Raw genomic sequence first — 21,542 nt, forward strand, 5'->3', positions numbered from 1 at the left:
TGTTCGAAGTAGGTTAAAAGGTTCAATTTAGACTGGAAAATTGGGTAGTGTGTAGATGTGATTTTCGGAAAAGAAAGGATATTAACATAGGTGTAAAGATATTGTGTCGAAAGGGGGTGTGCGGGGGCAAGGGGGGGGGGGGCTTGCTCCTATATGAAAGCAAAACAAGTATTAGTCCATCTTTTGCTTGAAAAAGATATAGTTTATGTACCATTAAAATCACTGCTAGCAGTCCAAACTATATGTTTTTCTGAGTGTGACATTTTCATCTTTTCAGTATAACCGATTGCGGATCAGTGGCTCATCAACCAGAATGACTGGATTACAAAGTCTAGCACACATGATTTCAGTTCCACATATGTCAACAACACAAACTTTGATAGAGATAAGACTGTTTATGGATTCGAATAAAATTCTTTATAGGAATATAAAAAATATATATAATTAAAAAAAACCATATTGGATGTAATGTATGGGTGCTCTGCTGTTTATGTAGTAAAAAGAACATGTTTTTTTTAGAATTAATTAGAATTATGAAAACAACGGATTAATTCCGCTGGAATTATGAGGAGACACCAATTTTAATCTGCATTAAAAGGAGCATAACTGACATTTAGCAAAATTTAATGATGAATGTTTTGAAACATTATAGAAACATTACACCACATTATTCTACTTTGTGTGATACATACAGAGAATGTGCCAATTTTGTAAATGAGATTTGGAAATGTGATAATCCAAATATTACGGAGTGTAATATGCTTGTTATTTACATAAGGCTATAAATAGTTCTGGTTTTATATCGAAAGAAAAAGAGATTACTCTACAAATAAACGTTTACTGACATCTTAAACACGGATACGTAATAACATGAAAACTAGCATGAATTATGAACTTAATGTCGAATGATCAGAAACTCTTTGAAGTATGAAGAAACTGCTCTAGAGGAAACTGCTTAATTTATTTTCTGATTCGTTAGTGGCTGCGAATTCCGGGAAATGAAATTAAGAAATAAAATTGAAATAATTTGTCTTCGCTGGCTTCCACCCTTTTAACATTTTCTTATATTTTTGTTATTAAATCAACGTTTGAGCTCAGATGTAATGTTATAGTTCAATGCGTTTGAGACCTGTAGTACAGATCAACGGGGTAAAGCCAAACCGGACACGATTTGTTGGTTGGGTGAGATGAGCAAGGGCAGATGTTAAAGTAGTCTGGAGGAGGTAATGTTTGGCGACCACAATCAAAACTTCAATATAATGGTATAATTCTATTACTGAAGTATATCTTAATCACTAACCACTGATTTGTTGAATCACCTCACTATATATATATATATATAGGTACGGTAATGTTACACAGCCTGTGTCTGGCTCGTTCTCATTCAGAATGCCACATTAAGCTGATATGTCAGTAATCTAAGCCCCAGCCAATTCCAATATCATCTTCTGTGCCAATTATTCTATACAAAATACACCAGGAAAGTTATATATGTGATATAACGTTTGGTTTGCATTAAAAGGCTTAGTTTTGCCTTTGTTTCATTTGCACAGTATTGGGAGTTGTTGAGCTTATTTCGTTACAAATATGAAAAATGTATATTTACGAAAGTAACCAGTTTCTGTCAAAAAAGTTAGTCCAAGTGTAAAAAATACTTTTGACAAAGGAACGTGTGGTAAGAATCATGGTGAACTTTGAACTCAATTCCTTTATACTGTTTTCGAGATATAGAAAACTGAATTGGAAATCTTCCGTAACATATGGCAAACTAGATGCAAATACGTTTATGGGCCTTCCTTAAAGTTCATCGATATTGGCCCCAAACTTTGACAACCGAAAAGTAAGTTTCCTGGTGGTACTCCACCAGGGAAGAGTCTATATGTGTTGGCAAAGTAGATCTCTGATTACATGATTACGGCATGCAAAAAATAGTTAAACGAAACAATATACACAAGTGTATTTGTAACAAACTTCGTTTTTAAATGTCTCACCTGAGAGTCGTTCCAAACCATCTTGAGTTCATATCTTGCTAGTACATTTGGCATTGCGTTGACGTGTTCAAGAGCCAACTCTATCGCCGGTAACAGACCACTGCCATCCCACACGCCGCCGTCAATCGACAAAAATCCCCCCAGATATATTGGTATTTTATCTCCATATATGTCGGTATCTGTGTTCTCTGTGTTGGTTTCTATAGTAGTAAAACTCTCGCTCTGGTATTCATTCGTGGCGTTTTCGGTAGTTTGTTCGCCACCATACACTCCGGTTGAACTGATGTTAACATTATTTGCTGTACATCCCAACACAACAGTACAAACTAGAATTAAGAGCAAAAGTACATTCATTCTACCGTTTTGAAAATGTGTGAAATTAACATGAATACAATCCCCCTTATTCCACTCGACGTATTCTCGTCGGCGGTAAATATATATTGACGATTGGAAATAAAAATCAAGTCTTACACGCGTCAACTAACCTATTAAATATACATGTTTGTAACCGCTGCGAGAAGATTTGACAATTTAAATTACTGACAGAAGATACAAGATAAATTATGCTGTAAAAACTTCAACGACAAGCCTTCAACGTAAGGAAGCTCTTAATGTCCATTTCATCCCAGACGATAATCTGTAACTGGAACACATCGATAGGTGTTTCTCCCTAAATGGCATTTAATAAACCTTTTGTTTTCAAATAAATAAAAAAAATCGTGTCTTCCAGGCTCTGCATGCTATGTTGATCTATATTTTGCGGCAGGTGGAGTATGGAAGGAAAGCAGTGGCATAAATAAGTCCTCTAATCACGAAATATTGACTTTACGTCATAGTGAATTTACAATTAGAAGAGAAGGTTATAGTAACATAGTACAGATTGTAACTGACGTTTGCTCTCATCGTATTATAGAGATAAACACCGATGTGAATGATACGGTTATCGTTTCACTACGAATTATATTTATGATATCGTTTACGATCAAAGAAGAAGAATTGTAATATCATACATTTATATCATAGGAGTTTTTCACTGCATAATGAACTTCGATCACACGTGACTGTTACCGTCAGAGTAATAATGTCGTTAGATGCTTCATAACGAGCAAATAATTTCTACTATACTGGCATTGGTGATATCATTTTGTTTAAATTAATACGGCGACGGCATTTTCTCCGGCAGCCCGGCAAATGAAAGCAATTCTCCCATGTAGGCCTACTTGGTTTAAGAAAAATGTGTAGTTATTTCAGGACAAAAAAATCTTTGTTTGAAATACTTAAAACTGCATTAGCATAAGCAAATCATTATCAGAAGAAAATGTATTTGGATAGCAGCGGTATATAACATTGTATTATCGAACCTCGATAATCTGTCACTGGTTTTAATGTAAATTCTTCAAATCCCAAACTCCTCACCATTATGACGGCCTCCGCCGGCAACTTATCCTGAAAATCCAATAGTACTGCAATTAGCCAAACGGTGAAAGGTCTTTGTTTAAGTTGGTTTAACACAATTTGTTGAGACGGCACAGCGTGGAGAGGAAAAAAAACTAAATGAGTTGATGTTCTTCTATATAAAACACTTGTGTTTCACGGTTCAGCTATGCATCGTGATGTAATGATAATTCGAGAGGTTGAAAGGAAATGGACGAATGTATGTCGGTCAGGTTTATTACATGACAGTGGATGTCTCATGTATCCAAAATGTGGGTGCATAGTACATAAAAAACTACTACTTGTTACAGCTTGTGTGACATAGAAAACGGGCAATATCATGTGAAATGCTTAGCCAATATATATTTAATAAAAAAAATCCTATAATCATTTTGGAGGAAGGGGGGGGGGGTGGATATATTTGCGAGAGGTTATCTATTATTCTTCCATCTTGTCTTTTATTTTCCAAGTATTTATAAACCTGTTTCCTCTTGGACAATCTGATCCGTCGATTGAAAATAGTCAGAAAGTACAGAGAAATATACTTTGGTAGTTTTGCATATGTGATATGAGTGGGTTCTGACCTATGTTCAAAGTACCAGCAATATCAGCTTATATACACAGCAATAACGGCATCTCGCCCCTTTATCAATTCCCCAATATATTAACTATGAATATTAAGGTACAGTTCCCTACACCCCCCCCCCCCCTAAGTAGGTCCCTCCTTTGCATGTAAAACAAATAGTGGTAACATAAACCTAACAATTGATTTACACCTAAATTTCCCTATGACTTTCCCCAGCATATGTAGGCTACGGCTACCATCAGAATGCCCTAGTGTGCTTTGATATCTTCAATTACCTGTGTACATCAATGAATAAAGCAGAGCTTATCATTTAAAGTTAAGTCTTAGCATATTTTGCCCACAAACTTCGAGCTCATCTGGTGCATCAAGTGTTTCTATATATGAAAATTTGCTGATAAGATCAGAATTTCGTCGACACCTCGTTACTATAACGTAGGCACCATTTGCGCAAGGCATTGGTTTGCGCGTATCGAGATGGCGCGAGTGCCCTTCAACAGGGAGTTGTTATGGAACATAACAACTCCCTGGTGTAAATTTCTGCGCAATGAACCACATTATCTGCAGTGTTTGAAAGTTCATCGGGAGGTAAAACAGCATCTGTTCTTACCTCCATGGAAAGACTAATTGGACTGACATTGTATGGTAATGAAATGATAATGACACGAATCTTAGAGAAATCGAAAAGTGATTACGTAATTCGTATGATGAGTTGCTTTCCTTTGTAAGGTGATAACCTTCGTGATATAATATTGATAAGATGATGCGGTAGTCTCTAACGCGTGATGTAAGACCTCAATATCAATTACCATGCAGTTACTATGGCAACGATTTATGCTGCGAACGAAAGACTTTTTACAACGTGCAATAGGTAGCGGCAAAATGTACTGAAATATCTTTTACGGGCATCATAAGGCAAATCCTCATAAAATATGAAGGTAATACGAACTATTGTCGACCCAAGGACAGGACACGACAAGATACATTACATCATTATGTAGATTTCTTACACGTTCATTATATGCATTCATCATGTACACCGCTGTTTAGTATCATAAAGGCTACATTATATTATTATCAAATTTAAACACATAATTATTTAATAATATACTTCAAGGCTACATATAGACATATAATTACAAGATCTTCGACTGCATCGTAGAAACCACATCTGGTCACGTTTATATTTGAAGTATATACTAAACTAGTGGAGAAGTTCCTGCATGTAGGGCAAAATTTTGCCACGGCATATAATATATATATAATATTATATAATCATATATAACATCTTTAACAATCTCAACTGAACAAAAAACAAAAACAAAAAAAAAAGAAAGAAGAAGATGATCAACAGTGTGTACTTTTAGGTACAATTTTCACTGTTTTTGCTAAATCCTCATATTGAACAAATTCTGTACATTCAAATCTAGTCGTAGGAAACTCATAAATATTATATAGTACTGATTTTGATCATCGCCGCTTCTCAACACGGTTACGGACATCAGATCGGCTCGACATATGATATAAACACTGCTTTCGACACGGTATAGATGGCTTATTTTGGAATGATCATAATAAAAATAAAAATTTAACATAATGGTATGAAATCAATAAAACATATTATAAGAATAAATTGTACAACAGGATCTTATAACTCAATATAAATTATGAATCGAATGACCGCATCAAGCAAATTATTCATGTGCGCAAGAAACACACAAACTTTTGTAATTCATATTGTCGAAAATCAGACAGGAGAAATCACGTTCGCTATCATAATGTTAGGACCTGACTACAATTGATTTCCTTCTCATATAAACCAAAATTGGTATTTGGTCAACTAGTTATTCAAACTCACCGAGTATGCTATTTTTCAAGTTTAGGTGGCAATTCGTCAAACTAAGAAACCTTTCGTATATATATATATATATATATATATACATATATATATATATATATATATATCTATATATATATATCTATATATATATATATATATATATATATATATATATATATATATATATATATGTGTGTGTGTGTGTTTGTTTTTCTCACCAAATAGTGATAGTTGGCCTAATGAACGAGTAATTAATCAATTTGTTTGATTCACAACATTTTTTTCTTAGACACATTTATTTTTTGGAATCAATCACGTATGTTTTAAAGCAAATTGGTAATGTTGTGCCCCCACCCCCCCCCTCACCCACGCACCCCACCGCAATAAAGATGGACTTTAGCTTGAGTCCATTATGAGAAAGTTAACTTGATCGGTCAAGCTTAGAAATCACAATGATATCAATCATTTGGGATTTTAGTGTCGAGCTGTCGCAAACTCAAGTCTAAAAGCTGTGCGTTAAATTCTTATTACTGCACTATATCATCCATTAAAGTAATCGCGACATTCACGAACCGGTTGAAAAAATCAACAATTTTACCTAAAATTGTCAAGAAGTAAACACCAAGCAAAATGAAAAATCCATAGCCATAGAAACTATCAACAAAACACATTCATAGAAACATGTACATTAGAAAAGTAATAAAAACATACATTAACCAGAATGCAAAAGTGCATTGTGGTTTCGATGATGTAACATGAGCAGTTTTCCTTCATGAAGCTGACGTAATGTATAGTGAGGGTGTACATGTTTACAAGGGCTTCACGATTTTACTACCGATGACCCCAAATGACCTTTGACCTCCACCAAAACAATAGGCTTCTTTAACTCAATGTGGTACTTCTACACACTAAATTAGAGGTCGGCCCAGGCATCCAGTAATGAGATATTGTGATTACAAGGTTTTCACAATTTGACCTCTGGTGACCCCAAACGAACTTTTTCCTCCACCATAAACAATAGGCTTCTTTTACACACCAACTATGAGGTCTGCCCATGATTCTCTTCTTGAGATATCGTGTTTATGAGGTTTTCACAATTTGACCCCCGGTGACCCCAAATGATCTTTGACTTCCACTAAAAACAATATACTATTTGTACTAAATGTGGTACTTCCACACACTAAATATGAAGTCTGCCCATGCTTTTTCTTCTTGAGATATCGTGTTTGCAAGGTTTTCACAATATGACCCCTGGTGACCCCAAATGACCTTTGACCTCCACCAAAACCAATGAGCTTCTCAAGTTGTTCTCAACGTGTTACTTCTACACAATAATTATGGAATTGGTCTGACATTCCCTTCTTGAGATATCGTGTTTACAAGCTGGGGGTCACAAACGCACTCACGCACACACTTACATACACACATACGCAATCATATTGCAAAGGTTACGATTATCATCAAAACCAAAAACATACACATTAGTCTATACGTTAGTCGAGCCACTAAGCAGATGGTACCTGGGGAAATTGAGCTGATATATTTGGGGGGAGGGGGCATGGAGGGAAGGGGACGTGAAAGGCACTGCTGAAAGAAAATATACTGTAGAAGTTGAAGGTAGTTTGATGGGTTCAGGCTTGTGTTTACGGCATGTCACGACTGCTTTACATGTATAGGACACGAGCGGGGTGGGGGGGGGGGCGTCAATGGGCCAGGCTACAAGCGGCCTTTTGGGTAGTGGTTCCCAAAACACTTGGGTAACCCTGCATTAAGCAATAAAACTCACTACAGTATACATTAACAGAAAATTAATGTGTTTTGCAATGCAATCTTAATTACCGGTAATAGGTATTGAGTCTTTATATTCACCGAAGTACATTTACGTAGAGATTTTCCCACGAGATATTTCCTACGGTAGTAACTGAAATGCTTATTGCTCTGCGCAACGTGATAGACACACATATCCATCTAGTCAACCGACGGAAAGGGTTAACTGGTAGCACGAGGTGACAAACTTCGTCAGTACGATATGCAAGATATCGCGATATATCGCGAGATATGCAAGATATGTAAGATATCGGTAAACTTGACATCTCAAAAAAGGATTTTGCATTTACTCTATAATATGAAAGTGATTCAAAGTAATGGATGACTCAAAATTCAAAGTACTTGTACACCTCATATGTCCAGCCAAAGCTACCGTACGAAACAAAGAGGTCTATAAATAGGTATAAACGTAAAGTTGTGTTAAGAAATACTTGAACCATTGTGCGAAGTTGAAAAGGGGGCAGTGATGTACACACCCACCCCAAACCCCATGGAGACGCGTCTGAGGGCGTCATCGACCTGGATAGATGGTTTAATTATTAAAGGAATTGAAGACTCGCCCCAAACCGCGTGCGGCCATCTGAAAAAGTTAACTTTCTGTTGCTTGCAAGTGACGTTTTGTTCGTGTCGCTACAAAATGCAGGCAGTAATGAAACGTGATACCTTGTTATCTTTAGCTGGACCTGAGATGTCCATCGCTGTATCGTTTGTACACTGTGCTGTGGGTATTGACCGCGGCTGTATGTATACTGACTGTACACTAATGTCTAATTACCGACGGTAGCAAGCTGTGTATGTATTTTCTGGGATCGATGGGGGTGTTTTACACTTCTGTTACACCTCATTCGAAACTAGGTCAAATTACCGGCATAAGACGTTTGTTTTTGCGTGAGTCTTCACACCCTTTAACTGACTGAGTGTACTAGAAAATCCCCGACTGAACTTCCCCTTCCCCGACAGAAGTTGGAGGTGGAGGAACGCCACTGTCTGGTTCCCCTTATTCTAAAGAGCTGTCCCATTCATAAGTATGATAAAAAACTACCGTTTCTCCTCTACAAATTACATGGACTTAAACATCGCCTCATAAGAAAACAACCCCGTCCGTCGGTTTTATGAAGCAGTGAAATACAGCTAAGTAGGACAGCCACACAGCAAGTTTATATGAAGAAGAAGACTTGCCAGAACAATTAACAATCAACTATAATCCATTCGCTCCGTATTCCCATTAACTCCACCAAAATCACTTCACCCAGTGATGATTTGGACGGTAATCAAAAGGAAATGGATGAGATATCATTCTCGCTTTGTAAATAAAAAATCCTGGCAACTGATAGATGGGTCAATATTATGAGTGAAATCCTGTAAGCGATTGTATAACGGTGGGGGGGGGGGATAGGTAAAGTGTGGTAGATGAACTGATGAATTGAAGACAATAACGAATACATATACTCAATGGTTAAAGCTTTTACAATGTTCGCATGTCAACACCACTCAACAAATTTTGAAAGACTGTTACCATTGGCGATATGCATTCAATGTAAACACTATACTTTGTATATCCCCTTTTCAATCTATTGCTTTAATCGTTTTTTCTTGTGGCACAGAAAAAAAACACAGGACAAAACTAGTTCTGCGACTACGAAAGTCGTCAAATATGGAAGGCAGTATCGTATAGGCAGGCTTTCTGGAGTAAGACAAACCGTGTCAAATTCAATGTTCCCAAATAGTTGCATGCTAAAAAGAATTTGTTTTTTCATTTAAAAAAAAAGAAAAGAAGGAGACCCCCTTTACCCCTCCCACTGGTACAAGCCACTTCCAGGCAATGGTACTTAATTATGTAATGTTGTCTTGATGTATTAAAATGCAATTTTGGGTAGCAGTATTTGTGCATGAATGAGCATTATTTGACTTTTTTTTAGAATATTTGAGGCCAAACCAAACAGTCACCTTTACAAATGTTCACAGTGGTTAATTGAATAGTTTCCTGTTTCAATCTTTCTTCATTTTGGCTTTTATTTTCATATCTGGATTAAGACTCATATATTTTGTGTGGTGTCAGAGGAGTAGATAAGTAACAATATATACAATCCAAGTTGCCCAAAAACCGAATTAAATTACACAATGCACGTAAAAGAAAAGTGAAACTACATTGAAAAAGGAACGCACTGAAGAATGACGGCAAAAAAAAAGGTCTCATTTCCAAAGAGTTAAAATTTATTTATATGTGATGAAATTTCTTTGTACATTAACAATGACCCAAATTTTGTGTATTTACACCATTAAAAATATTTACAAATATACCTGGCATTATGAGTATCAAAACTTCATGATTCAACTTGAAAAAATATCATTACATTTTTTTTTTGTACATAAACGTGTAACTTTTGTCTTTTTAGAAGCCTTTTTTCTTTGTCTTGTTGCTTTCTATTCTTCTGTAAGGGAGAATGATTACAAATGCTTGTCTTCTGTAATGACAAGCATACTAAATAATCATAATAATCATAATAATATGGTGATGATCACTTAACTATTACAAAGTAAAAACTGGTTACAATTAACAAAAAAGTTTCAATCAGAAAATATGAAAGGAAAGCTTTGAACAGTGCCATCTCTATATAAGAGGTAGTTTCATATTCAGGTGATACTGTTGAATAAAGATGAATCAGATAGCCTCCACCCATCTCCCACCATAAACCCACCCATCTCCCACCATAATTCCACCCATCTCCACCCATCAGCCATGATATATCTCGTCTGCTGCATCAGTGACCAATGAATGACCTTAACTTAAAACAATGAAATTCTGGTGAAATAATGACATAACACATACTCGGAAATAAGAAATAAATTTCTCCACTGGTTTAAGTCCAACCTAGGATACCATTATATGATTGAGATTAACAGTGGGAGTGTAAGATATGTTTGTTTTTCAGTGTTTACAAACGATCAACAGAAAGGTTTTTTCATTTTGAACAAGTAACAGACTGGTCTGCTTGATATGCAAGATGAAAAAAGGCAGCTCTGTGCAATATATTGAAGAAACACACATATCGCTTCCATATGAAGATATAATAGACAGGTATGTTCAATATGAGCAGAGAACAGACAGGATTGTTTAATTAGAAAAAGGAGTAGAAAGGTCTGTTAATTGTGAACAGGGAACATACAGGTCTGTTCAATGTGGAAAGTGAATGGACAGGTCTGTTCATTCAATGTATTTAAGAAACACAGATCTGTTCAGTGTGAAGTGAGAACAGACCGATCTGTTCAATATGAAAAGGGAACAGACAGGATTGTTCAATAAAGACAGGGAATAGACAGGTTTGTTCATTACACAGGAGCAGACAGGTCTAATCATTATGTAGAAGGAACAGACAATATGCATTGTCCATTAGATATTTGGGATGTTTAATCACATGATTTATGAGACCAGAGGAAATAACATATAAAGTACTCCTTGTCTATTGCTCCTCCCTTTCAGGCCTCCAATACATGTACATACTCACACCCTTAAACAATACACATACATACTCACACCCTAAAACAAAACACATACATACTCACACCTTAAAACAATACTCGTACAACTCACACCCTAAAACAATACACGTACATACTCACACCCTAAAACAATACTCATACATACTCAAACCCTACAACAATACACGTACATACTCACCTCTAAAACAATACACGTACATACTCACACCCTAAAACAATACACGTACATACTCACACCCTAAAACAATACACGTACATACTCACACCCTAAAACAATACACGTACATACTCACACCCTTAAACAATACACGTACATACTCACACCCTAAAACAATACTCGTACATACTCAAACCCTAAAACAAAACACGTACATACTCACACCCTAAAAACAATACACGTACATACTCACACCCTTAAACAATACACGTACATACTCACACCCTTAAACAATACACGTACATACTCACACCTTAAAACAATACTCGTACATACTCACACCCTAAAAACAATACACGTACATACTCACACCCTAAAACAATACACCATGTCACTGCCCTCCTGCTTCAAACTTACTAATAGGTCAATCCTGTCATCTTTAGTCCAAAACTTTTTTATCAAGTAAATTATAAGTTATTAAACATGATTTTTAAAGCTACAAAAAGCTGTGAAATTGTTGACTGGGAGATCATCTATAGCCACGATTCCTTAGGGTTTAATTGCTTTTAAAGGTGTCAGAACATACTGTATTGTCCTGAGCCAATACAAACAACAATCACTTCATAACAGTTATAGAGGTAAAACCATCAGTTTTCTATGTCAACATTGATCACTATATTTAACACATCATACACTTCATGTTCACCAGAAATGTCAAAGCAAAGTAGTCCAGTCAGTACCGGGACTTTCCTATCATGATACATACATGAATTCTGTAGTAGTACACTCTTAAATTTCTAGAGGAGCTAAATGCACTTCTTTGATTGACTACCAAGATCCCCACCCCCTTTCACTGCCCTGCTCTGCCCTCTGTGACAATGTAAGCCAATTGTGTACAGAAGTGGCTCTCGTTTTGGTTTTCCTTAACCTGTCACAAATTCACATGAATCTTCACACATCAATCTGTGTTTTAAATCTCTATAAACTAAACCAAACGTAACACACAATAACACACACTGACAGTATGAACAGTTACTAACGTTGATCTGATTATAATGCTAACACCACTCTATACTGTCCTCCCATATCTTGCTTCCAAGCACTATCACTGACAGTATGAACAGTTTGATCTGATTCTAAAGCTAACACCACTCTATACTGTCCTCCCATATCTTGCTTCCAAGCACTATCACTGACAGTATGAACAGTTTGATCTGATTCTAATGCTAACACCACTCTATACTGTCCTCCCATATCATGCTTCCAAGCACTATCACTGACAGTATGAACAGTTTGATCTGATTCTAATGCTAACACCACTTTATACTGTCCTCCCATATCATGCTTCCAAGCACTATCGCTGACAGTATGAACAGTTTGATCTGATTCTAATGCTAACACCACTTTATACTGTCCTCCCATATCATGCTTCCAAGCACTATCGCTGACAGTACAAACACTTCCTAACCTTGATCTGATTCTAATGCTAACACCACTCTATACTGTCCTCCCATATCTTGCTTCCAAGCACTATCACTGACAGTATGAACAGTTTGATCTGATTCTAATGCTAACACCACTTTATACTGTCCTCCCATATCATGCTTCCAAGCACTATCGCTGACAGTACAAACACTTCCTAACCTTGATCTGATTCTAATGCTAACACCACTCTATACTGTCCTCCCATATCTTGCTTCCAAGCACTATCACTGACAGTATGAACAGTTTGATCTGATTCTAATGCTAACACCACTTTATACTGTCCTCCCATATCATGCTTCCAAGCACTATCGCTGACAGTACAAACACTTCCTAACCTTGATCTGATTCTAATGCTAACACCACTCTATACTGTCCTCCCATATCTTGCTTCCAAGCACTATCACTGACAGTATGAACAGTTTGATCTGATTCTAATGCTAACACCACTCTATACTGTCCTCCCATATCTTGCTTCCAAGCACTATCATTGACAGTATGAACAGTTTGATCTGATTCTAATGCTAACACCACTCTATACTGTCCTCCCGTATCTTGCTTCCAAGCACTATCACTGACAGTATGAACAGTTTCTAACCTTGATCTGATTCTAATGCTAACACCACTCTATACTGTCCTCCCATATCTTGCTTCCAAGCAGTATCACTGACAGTATGAACAGTTTGATCTGATTCTAATGCTAACACCACTCTATACTGTCCTCCCATATCTTGCTTCCAAGCAGTATCACTGACAGTATGAACAGTTTCTAACCTTGATCTGATTCTAATGCTAACACCACTCTATACTGTCCTCCCATATCTTGCTTCCAAGCAGTATCACTGACAGTATGAACAGTTTGATCTGATTCTAATGCTAACACCACTCTATACTGTCCTCCCATATCTTGCTTCCAAGCACTATCGCTGACAGTACAAACAGTTCCTAACATTTTTGCTACTTCAAACAAAAGACATTCATATATGTAAGCGAACGAAACACAGTTTTCAATGTGATGACATTTACCTTTGCAAGGATTACATGAAATCAGAAATTTCATAAGATTTCAACTTCTCAAGTTTGGCAAAGAAGTTGATTAGATAATGTGGAAATATTCACATAATGACATAACATGGTTTCATTGATTTTTATTGGATTTGTGTAAGGATATTAATATATTTTAAGTTTGTAAAATTTACAGTTGCAGACACTAATTACAGCATATTTAATGAAAAGGCAGGATCAAACATGATATACAATGAAACAGAAAGCAGTTCATATTGGCAGTCCAATGGCAGGTTGAGTTTTCATTCATTTCTTGCTCCATATCAGATCATGAAACAGGGATATCTCAGGTGGAAGAGCACACCCACTAAACAAAACATATCTCAGGTGGTAGGACATATCCACTGAGACATGGATATCTCAGGTGGTAGGACATATCCACTGAGACATGGATATCTCAGGTGGCAAAGCATATCCACTGAGACATGGATATCTCAGGTGGTAGGACATATCCACTGAGACATGGATATCTCAGGTGGTAGGACATATCCACTGAGACATGGATATCTCAGGTGGTAGGATATATCCACTGAGACATGGATATCTCAGGTGGTAGGACATATCCACTGAGACATGGATATCTCAGGTAGTAGAGCATACCGACTGATTACGCCATGAAACCAGTACCAATCCAAGTCAATGTTTTATTAAATTTCAAAATTTGAATGAGCAAAAATACTATATTGGCTAGAATGGGATTTGAATTTGTTTAACATTTCCCGAGTTTCCAGTTATCTTTACACTCCTATAAAATTAGAAACCAAGTCTGAAAAGCAAAGCAATTTCATACATACACGTTCCTTTCTATCTTTGTTCTGTTATATGCTTTTATACTTGAGAATGTTATAAAAGACAGATTAAACTTACCATTATCTACTAATACTATAAACGGAGAAGTACTTTGTTTTTTGATCAACTCATATTACTCTTTTGTTAAAGCCAATGACATGACAAATAGATACTTTCACTTTTGACCAAAAATTCTCTTTTTTTGCAATGTTAAGGAATAGATCACATGCTACTGCTAGAGAAGAGCAAGGTGTTACTGGTCTCTGATGGATAAATCTATATCACACAATGAGCGCCACTTTGTTTTTTGGTTTTTATTAATACTGATACTTTTAGTTTTATCAAACATTGTTTAACAAGGTGAATACACATCTTCTCAAAGATGACTGACCGTGTTTAACAAAACTAAAATGTTTGGGATCATTTTAAAAGTGGTGTAGGACCAAATTTGTACTCTTAAATTTGAAGGTTGATAACATTCATCTCCATCAATCTCCTTCCCAAGTAAAGCATTTACAAACTGGACAAACTAGAACAAAAGGAAAGAGATGAAAAACAAAAAGAGAGGAGGCTATATTTCTAATGACATAAAACATAAACCACCAAATTACTCTTCATGTTATTACATAACCAATAATGTTATTACATAGCCAAAGATGTTATGACATAACCAAAGATGTTTTCACATAACCAAACATATATCTCATGGTATATAGTTGTTTCACAAACATGGCACATTTTTCATCAGATTCATGCTTCGCTTCTGTAACTATTCTGCAAGAACATCTAATGAATTTATTCTTTGTGCCTTAAAGGGTGCAGCAAGCTAGTGCTTAACCTCTGTAGTCTATGAACATAACAACTTCAGCCCCATTTCTCATTTGCAAAGTAGGCTAGGCTACTATGAACATCTGACATTACTTATAGAAAGTATGAGAATCTTTCAAGGTTTCTAACATCTGTTATGACACCAATGCTACAAACTTAACTGCATATATATCCTTGGTTCAAGCATATTTGGGTTTACATTTGTTACCATTCAAACACTACAGGCTGCTTTAACATTGCTTTCACAAAAGGAATGTGATAATCATAATTGTCCAAAATTTAATTTGAACTTTTAATTTCCATTCAGGGGCAGTTACAAGAGGATACAGGGATTGAATTAAAATTATTACAAACTTCAAATCTTCCTCTTTAATATTCAATTCCTTTACACACTGGTTTAGGCTAGGATTCGTTCACTTCACGCAGGACAAAAAACAGGCTTGGATTCGCATGGAAGTCAGTGACTCCCCACTCCACACACACTTGCTATGTGAATAGTACTTATTGGTACCGCAACGCATCAGCGTGCAAAGATTTGATCTGTAAGAACTTGTTTGTGCTAATTTCCTATGGGAAACATTAGTATTACACAAGGTGTGCCCAATTTATGCATCTAATTAACAAGCTAAGTCAAAGAGATTACCACAATAAAAAGAGGTTGTCTCTTTTTTCCCTTGATGTTTTTGCATATACATAATCTTACCTACTTCAACTCAAAGCATGTTAACCCCAAGGGATATTGTACACATAATCTGTGCTGAAGTTTCCATAACTTATGATCCAATTTGAATGGAAAGTTTCTCATAATCACCACGCATTTGTCAGTAATTAGGGTGTCTTAAGGCCATTAGCATTAGATGGAGTGCGTACTGGTGGTGATTTAAAGCTACAAGCTATTTGATCAGTTGCTTAAATACATCTTATAAATATTTCCCTCATCTGACCAATTATAATAATCCTGAAGTCAACTTGTAATACAGTTAGGCATTTCCATCAAACTAAGTCAGTTTGACCTTCATACAAATGATCTTGCTTAGCTTATAATGACCAACAATTTCTTTGATATTCTTTAAAATGACTAAAATAAGGGACAAATCTTTTTAAAGCATTTTTTGCTCCTTAAAGCTTAAGTTACCTACTGGTCTAAATGGGCAGTGAAGACTTTATAATGTAATTGACATAAAAGTTGGCTGATATAAATGAAATCTATCAAAATAACAAATAAGCCCAAAATCTACCAAGACTCTACAACCATAATCACTTTATTTCTAAAAAGGTGATAAGCCTGAAAATCTGTCACTTACACGAGAGAGAACACTATTTGACTGTTAGTTGAAGACCCCCCTCTAAATATTCTGCTCCTCATTCTAGACATGGTTGTTGTGTTAATTCATAATTATTTTTTTTAACACATAACCATACTCCAGGAAGTGAACGATAGTAGTTTATAGCCTGTGATATCATCATGAGAGATAATCTTGAAAAAAGCTTCTAAGTTTCCGATTATATTATTGTTGTTGATTTTTCTTTGAAATGTGATGCACATATTTGGAATGTCATGTTAGCATGTCAATGTTCTTTTCACTGACAATTTCATCTCTATGCAACCTTTTTGTAGGAATATTACTTTCTTGATTTGTACAGACCGATAAATCCTTTCTCAAGCCAGATACCATGAATCACGTCACCGACTCTGCGATTGCCAGAGGCGTCCATAAAATTTCCCTAAAAATGCAGGAAATGTCAGCAAGTGTGTTTGATCAATAAACACCAGCCATTGGAATGACACCTTACATGCTGGAGATGTCATGTCAAGTTTCTTACCACTTTTTTGTGTTTGAAAAGGTTTTGCAATTTTTGATGATATGCAGTATGTACACATATGTTAATATTCAATATGAAAACACAAAAACTGAAACCCTTAAATGAGTGAAATGCAAATTAAACCATACATAATTCAGGCAAAAATATATTTATTTATGTCTGCTTTGGGTGTCAAAGCTTAACTTTAAATTTTTTTTTTTTTTAGAAAAGTTTCATTTGTGAATTCCTGAGTACAAAGAACACAGCATTCACCTGGTTGTCTTTAAACCAGTTACTGCTTCCAAATCAAACCTTCTTGTGGAGTTCTGTCTGTCATGACTTTTCCGCAAGCAAGATATCACTTTATGGCCTAAGAAGTAGCCAACCTCTGACTTAGAATACATGCTTCAAATTACTGACCAAGCAACTTGTTTTAAGTAGTTTTGTCAAAAACATTTTCAAGGTTTTTCCAATGACTTTCTGTCATTTTTAAAGAATAAAAAAAAAGATGAAAAAAAGATGACTTTTCCTTGGCTCCATTCATTTCACGCCATTCGTTTATCATGACGTTGTCAGTGACTCCAATATAACTGGAGATTTGACAAGAATGACGACAGTATCATAATAACAACCCAATTTTTACCTTTTCTATTCTAAAATATGGGAGGGAAGAACTTGTAGTAAGTTTCACTAGAGCACCAAACCATAACTGAAGTTAAAAAACAGAAGCTCTAGAGGTGACTTTAGTTTACAATCATTTACAGTTTTTACGTTCATGGTGAAGTGACTGTTTCTTTACAAAACGTAACACAATAAGTAACTTCTTTATACTGAATCATAAAAACTTTGAAGTCATCAGCGAGCTTTTGACAACTCTTGTAGTTAATATAATTATGAACAAATTTAAGTTTAACAATAACCTTACTTCTACAAAATTTTTAAAGCGATATTTCTTTTTTGCAAAACCCAAGGCTTGAACTTTTGTCTGCTAAGCTTTCCTTTTTAAACAGCAAGCCTTTACATTGTGAATAATATTCTTGTACAGCTTGTGTTTGACGCCGTATCTCCGACATAAGAAACAGACATATTTGTACAAACTATGGTTCCCATTCATTTATGGGTACACTTTAAAGACTTGTCATTGGAAACATTGTAACTGATGTTAGTCCTTAATCCTTGTTAACTGCGCTGCAGCAGACAAACAGAATTAGAAGTTTAACCTGTGAACAAATGCACTATGTACCTTTAAGGTATGGTAATACACCAGTACAAAGATTAACCCTCCCCCCCACCCAAGCCACATTCTCCAATTTGAATTGTGCATGATAAGTGCAATAATGGACAAACATTTTGTACTAAGTTTTCTCACTAATAAAGGCAACCCTTTCGTCATGTGCACAACAACCATTGTTGTTGTCAGAATTGTGGTGGTAATTGTGTGGAGAATTGTTCTTCCAAGTGTCCAGTATCCATAAATTGTTCAGTTAATTGAGACTGGCTGCCTGCACTCCCTGATCCCCACATGTCAATGTTTGAATTCATTGTGGCGGTGCATTTTAATGTTGGAGTACCTTCCACAGACATTTCGTAAGTTTGAAATTGTGGTACCATGTTATCGGTCACCATGCTGATATGGGCGTTGGTGTGAATAACTGGCTGCATAGTGGGTGGTGGTGGAACAACTGAAGGAGGGTTGTTTGGGGACAAGGAAGTTTGCCCCCCATTCACCTGTACGTTATGGAACGACTCCTCATTCATTTGGGAATTGTTGGAAGAATAATTAACGGCTGACATGAACCCATTCCTCATCGGTAATGATCCGTTAGATGAAGGAGCAGTGCTCATAGCCTGTTGTGGGGAACCTATAGCTCCAAATTCCTGTGGCCCGTAGTTTGCCCGAGATACATTCATCATACCCGGTGGTGTGGCCGTCTGGATGCCATCCATTACTGACTGTGGAGATGGCAGGTGCATCATGGGTTGCCTCATCTCCAGCATCAGCTGTTGCTGCTGTCGCTGCTGGAGCAACTGCTGCTCATGGAGGTGATTTTGTAAGAGAAACTCTTGTTGCTGCCTGTGCTTCTGCTCCAGGAGCAGCAACTTTTGTCGCTGCCTCTCGTAGATGGCGTAGTCATCCTGACCAGGGATGTTATTATTGAAAGGAATGTGGCTAGCGGCATCATCAGCCATGCCATTTGAAGCTACCCCTGCTGGTCCCCCTTCTGTATGTGGATGGATATTCACACCTGCACTTGGATAGTACCTCTCGTTGGGATGGACACCACTTGGACTGCTTCCACGTTTTGCTGCTGGAGATTGAGCTGCCAAGTGATTCCCTCCTCTGCCCATGAGAAGAGCCTTGAGAAGGGACTTGGTACTCTGGCTACTTATGTCCCCGCTAGCATGTTTTGAGTCTTTAATTTCAAGCTTCGACAGACCGTCTGTCACATTCTGAGGCATCGGAGGAACATTAGGAAGCTCCGGCACATTTGTAGGGAAGTCGTTTGCATCGACGATCGAATCTGAAAAAGAGAGAATGTTTTCGCTTCTTCCACTGGATGGAAGGATACCACCACCACCATCACCGACAGAATCTGTGGATGGAGATGGGATACCCACAGATGCTTGGTCAGGAGGGAGCTCTGTGATAACAGCAAAACTGTTTGGAGTAACTGGACCACACGGTTCGGTTATTTTCATGTCACTTGCTTTGACAAGTTCAAGGTCATTCCCCATTACAGAGGCAGCATCCTGAGCACTTTGGTCTATTAATTTGTTATAAAATTCTAATGAAAAGTCTGCAATATCTTGAGGCAGGGACTGTTCAGTGTCCAGGAGAGTCAAATCTGTGATATTTACAGACATATACTGATGGGTCAAAGGTTCTTTCTTAAGCAAATCCTGCAGGATTCCACTTTTTGCTTGCACTGAAGTTTGCTCATCTCTAAAGACTTCGCTCTCGACGAGTTCCTCGAGGAAGTTATTCCCGATGTAAGGAGAACCTGGACTGTCTATGAGACTACCCCCGCTAGCTGGACTGCCGTTACTGAACATCGGACTTGACGCTAACAGAGTACTGCCGGCGCTCTGGTCTGTGGTGCACTTTGGGTGGTCAAAAAAATCCTCAAAGTGGCTCTCCTTGTCTCTCCTTTGGTCAAAAGATGTGATGACCGAAGGAGAGCTATCGCACCCAGTGGATCCGCTGGATACAGACTCCAGGTCACTCTGAGGAGAATCACTCTTTGAAAGTTCTGTCTGAAACATGTGTGGCAATGAAGGCTTTAACGTGACAGATACTTTGGCTGCTGAATGCATGTCCAGCTGAGCATCTGCAGCAGGAGGAGGTGAATGAGAAGACACAGTTTCACTGATATCCATCCCCTCTGGAGGAGGAGGAGCTGAAGAAGGAGTTCCATTGGAAACTAACGAAGAGAAGTCAACAATTTCCGTTGGTGGCTTCAAAATGGGTTCACAGACAGCTGCCGGAATGAAATGGGCAACCTCCTCAGCCTTTAAAGGTTGCTGAGGTCCTTCGTTATCTGACGCAGGGGATCCTCTCCTGGGAGATGATATCGGAGATTGGCAAGCTTCTCCATCACTACATGACGGCGACGATGATGCTACAGGAGATTCTATGGCTCCCTGCATCCTCTCCAACATCATCATTCTCTCTCCTTCTTCCTTCCTGTAAATAAGATGAAAGAAGAAAAATGTGAGAGGTAGATGTGTAACTTGAAAGAGATTAAATTGAAAACACAAGGACATTTTATGTTTTTGTTTGTAATTACACTTTTCAAACCACCAAATGTTAAATCCTCTCAAAAACTTTGAAAAATTCCTGCATTACATAGTTGTGTGGGTATCATTTGATCATAACAAACAAACACAATAATTAACAAAAAAATGAATTATGTTACCTGTTTAATGTTCTATGTTTCCATTACTATGAACATGCATTTTCAAGGGTAAGCATTTCTTTTTTATCTTCTGTTTATCTTCTGTTTATCTGTGCATCCCATTTGTCAGTCAAGTTGGCACTTTTCCTCATGATATGAACTACACATTCATAAATAATCAATATGATAAGGCCTTGTATGTCATAGTAGGCCTTGTATGTTTCTTAGAACTGGAGGAGTGTATTGGGGGGGGGGGGTGGGTACCATGCATCTAGTGTATGTGTATGCATCCCATCAACCACTATTGTGCCCCACCACTGGTGTTGTGTGCTACTATACATCTTGT

At 37.1% G+C, this 21,542-nt stretch overlaps 2 protein-coding genes across 4 annotated transcripts in view; both read right to left on the reverse strand.

Moving 5' to 3' along the window:
* Positions 1-2,487, reverse strand: part of LOC139971394 (gamma-aminobutyric acid type B receptor subunit 2-like) — a 42,468-nt gene extending 39,981 nt beyond the window's left edge. Inside the window, exon 1 of the mRNA XM_071977770.1 lies at positions 1,992-2,487. Within this exon, the coding sequence (XP_071833871.1) occupies positions 1,992-2,345 (354 nt within the window). The 5' untranslated portion in view covers positions 2,346-2,487. The remainder of the gene's footprint in view (positions 1-1,991) is intronic.
* A 7,381-nt stretch (positions 2,488-9,868) lies between these two features.
* Positions 9,869-21,542, reverse strand: part of LOC139970659 (uncharacterized) — a 97,162-nt gene continuing 85,488 nt past the window's right edge. For 2 of the 3 annotated variants that reach the window (XM_071976535.1, XM_071976534.1), the window contains one exon: positions 9,869-20,985. In XM_071976535.1, the coding sequence (XP_071832636.1) occupies positions 18,717-20,985 (2,269 nt within the window). In that variant the 3' untranslated portion in view covers positions 9,869-18,716. The remainder of the gene's footprint in view (positions 20,986-21,542) is intronic. The other variant, XR_011794183.1, reaches the window with a different exon arrangement.

This window comes from Apostichopus japonicus, chromosome 8 (genome assembly GCF_037975245.1).
Source record: "Apostichopus japonicus isolate 1M-3 chromosome 8, ASM3797524v1, whole genome shotgun sequence".
In the NCBI taxonomy this organism is placed as follows: Eukaryota; Metazoa; Echinodermata; class Holothuroidea; order Aspidochirotida; family Stichopodidae; genus Apostichopus; species Apostichopus japonicus.